Genomic DNA, 11,266 nt, shown 5'->3' with positions numbered 1-11,266 from the left:
AATGTTGGGTTGGAAAGAAAACCTGCATAAAGCAGCTAAGCATGCTATTGATGCAATGTACAAATATTTCTCATACTTCTGTGTGTTTGCCGTAACTGCCGTTTATATTATATATATATATATATATATATATATATATATATATATATATATATATATATATATATATATATATATATGCGGCACAGTGGCAATTGCCTCACAGCAAGAAGGTCCTGGGTTCGAGCCCCGGGTAGTCCAGTATTAGGGGTTGTCCCGGGTTGTCCTCCATGTGGAGTTTGCATGTTCTCCCGTGTCTGTGTGGGTTTCCTCCGGGTGCTCCAGTTTCCTCCCACCATCAAAAAGACATGTAGGTCAGGTGAATCAGACTTAATAAAATTGTCCCTAGGTGTGAATGTGTGTGTGTGTGTGTGTGTCGGCCCTGTGATGGACTGGCGACCTGTCCAGGGTGCCTTCCCGCCTTCCGCCCAGTGACTGCTGGGATAGGCTCCATATATAGGGCAACATGGCTTGTCAACTTGCATAACAAAGTATAAAAGACAACACACATCCATCCAGCCATTCCCCAAGCCGCTTATTGTAATTAAGGTCGCGGGATGGTGGAGTCTATCCCAGCAGGCAATGGGCGGCAGGCGGGGAGACACCCTGGCCAAGCCGCCAGGCCATCACAGGGCCCACACACACACACACACACACACACACACACACACACACACACACACACACACACACACACACACACACATTCACACCTAGGGACAATTTAGTGTGGCCGAACTGACCTACAGGTCTTTGGACTGTGGGAGGAAACCGGAGCCCCCGGAGGAAACCCACGCAGACACGGGGAGAACATGCAAACTCCACACAGAGGACGACCCGGGACGACCCCACGGTTGGACAACCCCGGGGTTCGAACCCAGGACCTTCTTGCTGTGAGGCGACGGCGCTAACCACTGCGCCACCCTGCCGCCCAAGACAACACACAGTCAGGGCTAAATGTCATGGGTCGCTGAGCGGCTGATGTCAGGTAAGGGAAGGCAGGGCTTAAGGATAGCGGAGAAGCTTTAGACGTGCGTTCAAGCGCTGAAAGGGTTAAGTGTGTTTGCGCGTTTATGTCAGAATCAGAGTGTGTGCACATGTTTCTGTGTGTTTGACACTCGTTCGTCTTTATGATGTTAGATGTTGAGCATGTCCTGTTGAACATGCACTGTAGTGCACTACTGGGGAGGGGGGGGGGGCCGGGCAACCAACCAAGGCCGCAGTCCAACATGACCTTTACACAAGATGTGTGGGGTGCACACGGTTTGCCACGCCTTGCACACAGAGGTCCGCGTGTCTGGAGCCGCTCTATTTATTGGGGCAATCCAAACCAACCAAACAAACAAGCCGCATGCACTTGGTGGGACGTTTGATTTGAAGCACATTTTACAACGGTGGGGGAACCCCGCAGCTCTAACGCATCTATCGTACTGTACACGACTCCTACTTCATTAGTCAGACATCTTCATCAACTTTCATATCAAGGCTTTGTCAGCAAACTCCTCTTCTTCAGCATCGCTCTTATTACACAATTCAACACCAAAGGAAAATATATGACTTGGAAAAGCTGAGGACTCTTGCAAGCATGCACACACTCGCGGCCTAGTTTAGTGCTCTTTCTTTCATTTGGATAATCAAACTCACTCCCTTCCATCTATATATTACACACACGCACATACACACACGGATGTAACAGCTTTATTTCATTACACTCAGCCATTCAAAGCTCTTCTTTTTATCCATTTCACACCACCGACCCACTCACTCACACACACACACACACATACAAACGCACATACATATAATCAGAACAAAACAAACACACCCACTCACAGATAGTCTTTTTACATTAGCACACTCACACACACACACACACACACACACACACACACATATATATATATATATATGTATGTATGTATATAGAAAAGAAAGGTATTGTTTTTAACGTAAATTAGAAAAAGCTCAGTTCTGAAAAGGTTTCTATTAGTTCTCGTACCTAAACGATGTTTTACAGGGACTTACTTTATTTGTGCCAGTAGTTTAGAAGGGAGGAGGAAGAGCAGAAAGGCAGGGCGAAAAATGCTGTCGTTCATCCCGCCAGGACAGAGTTCTGATTTCTTACCTTCCTTCCACAACACTTAAATATCAGTAGTACAAAGACAAACATCAATGAAGTATTTCTTTTTCCCCCCCTTTTGATCAATGGAAGCACATTGTTTCTGGTACCTTTGTACTTCAGGCCGTCTTGTTTTTGTTTTTTTGTGTTTTTTTCAGCCTCTCCTCGTCAGCGAGGGCAGCTCTGGTTGTGGAGGTCGGGGGGCTGGAGGGAGAAGGGAGGGCAGGAAGGGAGGAGCGGCGTTTGTTTTGACAAGGAAAAAGGGGGTAACATAGTCTGTAGTCCCAGTCATCCTGGGGTTTAATGGTCAAGGTTCAAGTTAAAGTGTTGGCCTGGAGGGTGGGGTTAGAGGTCCAAAGTTTTCAGGGTGTTAGGCTGTATGGAACACCAGTCGTGGTCTGGGTGGAGCCGGGCTGCAGATGCCGGGTTAGTTGGTCTCTTTGCCCTGGGCTCCCGTCACCGTCTTGATGGAGCTCAGAGTTCGGTTGAACCAGGTCTTCTTGGCGGCTTGAACCTCATTGAGAGCCAGACCCAAGTGGTGCTCCAGGTCCTGATGGAACAGAGAAGAGGGGATTTGAGAGACAACCGCAATTAAGATAAATAAATAAATAAACGTTTTGGTGTGATTGTGAATGCCAAAATAAGGCAATTGTTTTCCCAAAACAAGAAAAGTTTTTTTTTGTTTTGTTGTGTGGATCTGTTTATTTTGCTGATACAGCGAATACAATACCGATACCTTCCCCCCCCCCCCCTTTTTCTCCCCAATTTTCCCCGGTCAATTACCCCACTCTTCCAAGCCATCCCGGTCGCTGCTCCACCCCCTCTGCCGACCCGGGGAGGGCTGCAGACTACCACATGCCTCCTCCCATACATGTGGAGTCACCAGCTGCTTCTTTTCACCTGACAGTGAGGAGTTTCACCAGGGGGACGTAGTTCATGTGAGGATCACACTATTCCCCCGTCCCCCTGAACAGGCGCCCCGACCAACCAGACGAGGCGCTAGTGCAGCGACCAGGACACATACCCACATCCGGCTTTCAACCTGCAGACACGGCCAATTGGTGTCTGTAGGGACGCCCGACCAAGTCGGAGGTAACACGGGGATTTGAACCGCCGATCCCCATGTTGGTAGGCGACGGAGCAGACCGCCATGCCACCCGGACGCCCCCAGAAGACCTGTATCTTGTACTAGATTGTAGTGGTTATGGTTTGATCTTAGCCAGCAAAACCCCACAGTTATAGGTGTTTTACAATGGGGCACTAAGCTGAGTTGTACTCAGAGACATTTTGTGATTTAGATATTTAATAATTGGTGTGCACGAAAACTGAGGACCCTCACTTTGGAATAGAGCTTTGCTCTTTCACAAGAGATAACAACAGCCCAGAAAACACATTACTTCCAGTGCCCTATGGATTTGTATGGGTTTGTGAGAAGGGATCTGCCAGTGTGAGTATTAGTACCTACAGTGCCTTGCAAAAGTATTCAACCCCCTTGGCAGTCATCACTACTTTCCGGATCATGAAAAATACTCACACACCTGTTCCTGAACAATATTATTTTTGTGAACATAGAAGCTCTAATAGCACGTCCCCAAAGCCAATATAAGTTGTGTTTCACTGACTTTTTTATTAATGAATGAAAAACTAAAATATAATGCTTGCAAAAGTATTCAACCCCCACATACCAATACTTTGTAGAGTACCCTTTTGCTGCAATAACAGCCATGATTCTCTTGGGGTAAGTATGTACAAGCTTTGCACACTCTTGTGGAGTAATTTTTGCCCATTCTTCTGGGCAGGATTTGTACAGGTCTTGCAGGCTGATGGGATGGCGCCTCTGGACTGCTATTTTCAGTCTGTGCCACAGATTTTCAGTTGGGTTGAGGTCCTTTGACAAGTGTGTGTGTGTGTGAGTGTGTGTGTGTGTGTGTGTGTGTGTGTGTGTGTGTGTGTGTGTGTGTGTGTGTGTGTGTGTACATCTCAGTAGGTTTATATGCATGTGCAGAGCTTACACTGCGCCAGTTTGAAGTTTTGTATGTAAGCGTCTCCGTACCTGAATTTTACACTCCGCCTCCACAAGTTGTAGTTTGGTCTGTGCCAACTCCAGCTCCATTTCTCTCAGCTGGTTCTTTAGACCCTCCTTTTCCTCATCTGTCTCCTCGGGACCACCGGGAGGTGCACTGCTGACTGCGGCCCGCACACGACCCTCTTTGTTGAAAAGGCTGCTGCACTTTTCACAGTCCTCTACCTTAGACTGGTGCAGGATGTCAGCGATAAGAGGAAAAGACAGGGGTAGAGAAGGATAAACGGTAAAATCAATCTTAGCGCTGACACGCCAGTGCAGGCTCTTTTCGCTTAAACCGAAACAAATCAACCTAGCAGGTTCAGTAGGGACCCCATGTTTCACATTCAAAGATTTACATCAATTTTCCGTTGTTTTTTTCTTCCTGGTATGAAGAAAGTTATTTATCGCAAAAACTGAAGCACAGTAACACTGGATGATATTCAGAGGTGGCTTTAGAAAGTAGAAGTCCTGCCATGTATTTGTTCCACCCATACGCTACACCAGCTGAATTTAGTTAGCGCAGCTCTTCAGCCAGGTGGAGGGAAATCACCTTGTTTAGTGAACGGCTGGAACAAATACGTGGTCGGACTTTTACTTCCTGAAGCCGGGTTGTCCACCTCTGATGATATTCTCTGTCACGAAGACACAATCACGAGTATAGTAATAGATTTTTGAGCAGTGCAGACCTATAATTATCCTTTATTACTAGTATTAGGTTTTTGTTTCTAAGTTGTATATTCACATTACTATATGATCTGTTACTATCATTACAATTCTTTATTACATATTACCATTAAGGTTATTGCAGTGGCAATAACCTTAATGGTAATTAAGGTTATTGCAATTGCGATCAATGTTGATTTATTTTTTTAATCCTTCTTGGGGAAATTCAGCTCTGCATTTAACCCATGCTAGCTGTGTAGCTAGGAGCAGTGGGCAGCCGCTATGCAGCACCCGGGGACCAACTCCAGTTCGTCTTTTCATTGCCTCGGTCAGGGGCACCAACAGGAGTATTAACCCTAATATGCTTGTCTTTTTGATGGTGGGGGAAACCGGAGAAACCCACCGCAGACACGGGGAGAACATGCTAACTCCACACAGAAAGGACCTGGGATGACCCCCACGGTTGGACAACCCCGGGGTTCGAACCCAGGACCTTCTAGCTGTGAGGTGACAGCGCTAACCACTGGGCCACCATGCCAACTGCTTTCTTTGACTGCAAAGAAAAGAACTGTATGTTTTTGTATAATGCCCTGTTTCCACTACATGGTACCGGCTCAACTCGACCCGACTTTTTCGTTTTCCATTACTGGGAAGTACCCGCATTTTATCAACTGTTACCACTTTTCTGGTACCACCTTCCACCTACCACCAATGCAGACCAGCTACACTGAGGGGTGCTGTTATGGTAATGGAAAACGACCCTCTGCGAGTCGAGTCGAGTCGAGTCGAGTAGAATCGAGTCGAGCTGGTACCATGTAGTGGAAAAGGGGCATAAGTCTGGCTTTGTTTCTCTGTGTATTTAACTTACCCTTATTTTCTCCAGTTCTCCTCGATTGGCCGTCTGTTGTTTCTCCAGACGTTCACTCAGCTGGGAGCAGATCTGTTAAAACCAGATGAGACACAGTTTAAAGACTGGGAACATGGGGCAGTTAGTCGAGTTGTGAATATGGCTGCAACAAATATCAAAAGTCATCAATTACATCAACAGAAGGAATCTGCCAATGTGTACATTGATACCTGAGCAAGGCAAACCCTATTTGACCAGGTGACTTGCACACCAGCCACCATCAGGTGAAATATGTTGCTACTCCAACTGTCCAAAACACATAACTTAAGAAGTCTAACCTGGCGTAGCCTGCACATAATGCATTAAGAGGATGTTTTATCCAACCATTATCCAAGCCGCTTATCCCAATCAGGGTCGCGGGGATGCTGGAGCCTATCCCAGCAGTCACTGGGCGGCACGCGAGGGGACACCCTGGACAGGCCGCCAGTCCATCACAGGGCCACACACACACACACACACACACACACACACACACACACACACACACACATTCACACCTAGGGACAATTTAGTATGGCTGATTCACCTGGCCTACATGTCTTTGGGCTGTGGGAGGAAACCTGAGCCCTCGGAGAAAACCCATGCAGACACGGGGAGAACATGCAAACTCCACACAGAGGACGACCCGGGACGACCCCCAAGGTTGGACTACCCCAGGGCTCGAACCCAGGACCTTCTTGCTGTGAGTCGACCGTGCTAACCACTGCACCACCGCGCCGCCAGACGCCACCGTGCTGCAACAGGAGCATGTTTTAGTCTTACATTAAGAAAATGTAAGGAGAGTAAAAAACGATGACATTGTTTGAGAAACAGGATGCAGTGTTTGCTGAGCCGGATCCCAGTCATGCAGCGAATCAAAACCAAGTCAAAAGCAAAGTTATGGACTATTTCTGTTGTTTTCCTGCAGCGGCATGATGAGGATGAGATGGTGCAACAGACAACACATGGGAAAAGCTGAAGTAAATTTGTCCAAAATGGAAGAATATACTGAGCATCTTAGATGAGCTGACGGCACATTTACAATGATCTCTTTTTTTAATTCAACACTGTAGTGCTGAATTAAAAAAAGAGATTCAACACCTTATCTTAGTTTTGTTGAATTTAATAGAGATATGTATAATTAATATTTTACTTTTTTTTCTTCTTTTTTTTTACGAAAGGAGAGGGATAATCAGACACGGGTCAGCTGAAAGTAAATGTAAAAAGGTAAAGTCTACACTAATTTTATTGGCTGCAAAGTCTTTCTTCCTATTACATACTATATATTTCTTTTTATTTTAACTCTCAAATATTGAACACAATGCAACATGTCAGCACTGGAGAAACGTCCCTTCATGTCTCTTTTGCTTTAAATGTTGACGACACAATTCTCTTTTAGTCTGCTAAATGAGTTGGTGGATGTCAGATGACATGTTCAGACATTAATAACATGTCATATGAATGAAAAGGGAATGGAAATATGTGCCATAATGGATATGAATAAATATACATGAATAAATGGAATAAAACAAATAACGGTGTTATTACTGAGTAGTGCAAATAAAGACAAAAGTGTGATTTTGATTACGTTGCCAAGTTGTTTTTTTTATGGTCATTTGATTCTTGAAAAGGTGAGACAACAACGACCTACAGGTCAGCAACCATCTAGTATTTTTGCCTTGTCTGGTTTTATCTTCTTTTTGTGTGACACACTTTCTAACATTGTTTCAGAAAAGTGCTATATAAGTAAAGTTATTATTATTATTGTTATTATTATTATCATCATTAATGAACAAAAATCCTTTCCAGTAATCTAATTTACCAATCACAGAAACATGTTTACACATTTGACAACAAACTATATTCTCATTATCTTTCTTTACAGTCTTATTATCACCACGTTCAGATGGTTTCCAGCCTCCCTCAACATTCCAGCGGTGCAGGACAACATCGCCTTAAACCCATTTCCATTTTGCAAAAATGCAAATATCAGAACTGATTATTCGATTGGGGAATTGGGGAGAATAGCAGCTTATTTCCATTAGATAAGTATTTAGGTGATGATTTGTGCATAACCCATTAGCTGGGTAAGTACCTTAACTTACATTTATGCAGCAAGTTGAACCACAATTAAACAACAGAAAGGGTTTAAAACTGCTGGCTTGAATCTATTCCAGTAGAATGATGAGGACACATTCAGTACAGCTCTGGCATATCCTCATGAAGCCGCCAGGAGGCCTCGACTCAGAGCAAGACCCCGTGGATGGTTAGTGGGTGAGGGAATGTGTGCATCTTCTCTCAACTTGGTTCCTCACAGTTAACAGAAGAAAAAAAGAGTTTTTGTTTTTATGAAATGAAATGAAAATTCAATCGGGCATTATTCCTCACCCAGAAAAGGCGCCGGATGAGGATCCGCCTGGATCACATCAGCCTGCCCCCATGAGGTACACCCTTATAACACAGCTGACCTAACACCACCCCATCACCTCCACTGTTGTTCACCTCCTCTGTGACCGCTCAACTCCCTCACACTCTGGCTGGATCATATACTACGCTATGGTCCAGCTCAGAGATTCTTGATCAGGGGCGTCTGGGTAGCATAGCAGTCTATACCGTTGCCTACCAACATGAGGATCGCCGGTTCGAATCCCGGTGTTACCTCCAGCTTGGTCGGGTGTCCCTACAGACACAATTGGCCGTGTCTGCAGGTGGGAAGTTGGATGTGGGTATGTGTCCTGTTCACTCCACTAGTTCCTCCTCTGCACCTGTTCGGGGGGGGGGGTTAGCCTGATCCTCCCACGTGCTACGTCCCCCTGGCAAAACTCTTTATTGTCAGGTGAAAAGAAGTGGCTGGCGACTCCACATGTGTCAGGGGAAGCATATGGTAGTCTACAGCCCTCCCCGGATCGGCAGAGGGGGTGGAGCAGTGACCGGGACGGTTCGGAAGAGTGGGGTAATTGGACGGGTACAACTGGGGAGGAAAAATAAGAAAAATCCTGATCTGTCTTTTAACTGGATGATCAGTCGGTCTCTGTTTAAACCCATCAGTTTGTCTTAGTGACTTCCTTCTTCTTGCGCCCTACGAAACGCTACCACCCCAGAGTGGAGCGCTGAAGATCTTCGACACAGTCTCGGTAACGTGTTACGGTGGTGCTGACCAAGTGCCTACATAGACCATGATGCCCGGCTCTTTTCAGAGGCAGATGTCCCAGGATCAGAGAAAGGTACAGGTGACCTGGAAGTCACCCATACAGCTTTGCTGGACAGCACAAAGTCAGTGGTTTTGTTAACCACTTTTTTGAGGTGGAGCAAGATCTGTTAAGTTTCTCTCACCGTCTGAGTCTAATCGAACAATCTGTCAGAGCCATCTTGGGCCACGATACTGGCTTGTTCATAGCTTTGTGAGTTTTAAATCTTATAAGTCTTATTGATCAAATTTGTGGGCAGTGTTGGATTTCTTTGTTGGAGGGTATCCCCCCCTTTTTTTCCAGCAGTTCATGATAAGACAGGGTCCAGTCATCTAGATTAGTCACATTAGGTGCCAAGACAGGGAATTGTGGGTGTTCACCATTACCAAATGGCCATAAGAACAATGTTTCTGCATCTTCACATGTTTCTGCAACACACCCTGGTTGTGAGAAAAACGTGTCGCTGGCAGCTGGTGCCACTTCAGACTGACCCATCTTAAGGAACATTTTAGTCTCAAGCACGAGGTTATTTTCAGCCTGGTCACATGTGATCACTGATTTCCTCGATGCAAAATAGGGTGTTGGTATTTTCAAAGCTGTATTTCATGATAGTTTGGGGCTATGGCTCTGCAAAGAAAATTGTTTGATGGCAGCCTTGAGTTGCAAGACTACAACACAAATTTAGCCAATAATTCATCATCTCACATGTGCTCTACATTCAAAAGTCAAACCTGAATCCAAATTGAACGCCTTAACATCCCGCCTGGCCTTTCCATATAACACAGGATCGATATGCTGCAAAGAAGTGTGATAGTACAGTAATAAGAGCTAACAATGCAACCTACTACTACTCCTACTACTACTACTGCTACTACTACTACTACTACTGCTACTACTACTACTACTACTGCTACTACTACTACTACTTTTGGCTGCTCCTGTTAGGGGTCGCCACAGCGGATCACCTGTTTCCATCTCTTCCTGTCTTCTGCATCCTCCTCTGTCACACCAGCCACCTGCATGTCCTCCCTCACCACATCCATAAACCTCCTCTTTACCAACATGCAACCTATTAAATTAAATTATATTAAGTTTCCTTTATCAATCTCCTCAGGGAAATTCAGTTACTGCAAATTAACCCATCCTAGCTGTGATCTGTGTAGCTAGGAGCAGTGGGCTGCCGCCTTCATGCAGCACCCGGAGACCAACCCCAGCTCTTCTCCCACTGCCTCGGTCAGGGGCACAGACAGGGGTATAAACCCCGTGGGGGAAACCGGAGCACCTGGAGGAAACCCACCGCAGACACGGGGGGAGAACACGCAACCTCCACACAGAGGAGGACCTGGGATGACCCACCAAGGTTTGGACAGCCCCGGGGTTCGAACCCAGGACCTTCTTGCTGTGAGGTGACAGTGCTTACCACTGGGCCACCATGGCATCAAATCCTAGCCAAGCTATACAGGAAAAGTGAAGAGACGGCGACCAAGATGGGCAAACCAGCCAAGATAACTGCAAAGGCATGGTTCGAGGTGCCTTTTGAAAAATAAATAAATAAACAAACAAATAAAGAAATAAGTTTTTCTTCCTTTTTGTTAGTTCTATTTAACTTTTTACCTTGCCTGATCACAATATGCTACTAATGGGAAAAATGTATTATAACGGTACACATTTGCAGTCATGCAAACTGTCCACTGTGCAGACAGTTGCATGACTGCAAGACTCCTAACTAATGCTAGCTTATCGCTAGCTTACCTCTTTTTGTTCCAGTTTAGACTGGTCTCGCTCTTCTCCTCATTATTTTTTTCTTCATTCTTCTCCCTTTATGTTTTTCCTTCGGTGTATAAACTCGTGGACTTTGGGTCAGTGCAGCCTATCCTGACTGGCCAGGATCCATCTCTGTACCGTGTACACGTGTGCTCAAGAACCCTGAACAACAGCGGACCTGAGTGAGGTCAACCCTCCTACAGCGAGGCCTCCTGTTACTACTTGGAGAACTACCAAACACATGTTGTGATGTTGTCAACATGTCTTGGCCAATTTAATACCTTACACACACACACACACACACACACAGCTGCACATGTAAACAGAAGTACACACATGCGCGCACACATAGGCACATGCACGAGATCATGCACCAACTTTTTCCCTCTCCCACTCTCTCTCGTTTTTTCACCCCTCTTCACCCAAAATCCACAAAGACACACGCCTGCTCGTGCACATACACAAACCTGAACGCACACCCACGCGCCTGTACCTTCACTCGCCTGCTTACAGAGAGATCAGTGTGACATGAGTCATCTTAA

At 45.7% G+C, this 11,266-nt stretch overlaps 1 protein-coding gene across 2 annotated transcripts in view; it reads right to left on the bottom strand.

Moving 5' to 3' along the window:
• Positions 1-372: 372 nt before the first annotated feature.
• The window catches only part of LOC130121504 (rab GTPase-activating protein 1), a 213,128-nt gene continuing 202,234 nt past the window's right edge, over positions 373-11,266 (bottom strand). For both annotated transcript variants that reach the window (XM_056290319.1, XM_056290320.1), the window contains 3 exons: positions 5,755-5,826; positions 4,212-4,412; positions 373-2,708 (listed from right to left, as the gene is read on the bottom strand). In XM_056290319.1, the coding sequence (XP_056146294.1) occupies positions 2,586-2,708; positions 4,212-4,412; positions 5,755-5,826 (396 nt within the window). In that variant the 3' untranslated portion in view covers positions 373-2,585. The remainder of the gene's footprint in view (positions 2,709-4,211; positions 4,413-5,754; positions 5,827-11,266) is intronic.

The sequence above is a fragment of the Lampris incognitus genome, chromosome 12 (assembly GCF_029633865.1).
Source record: "Lampris incognitus isolate fLamInc1 chromosome 12, fLamInc1.hap2, whole genome shotgun sequence".
Lineage (NCBI taxonomy): Eukaryota > Metazoa > Chordata > Actinopteri > Lampriformes > Lampridae > Lampris > Lampris incognitus.
This window is presented reverse-complemented; position numbering and strand designations above follow the sequence as displayed.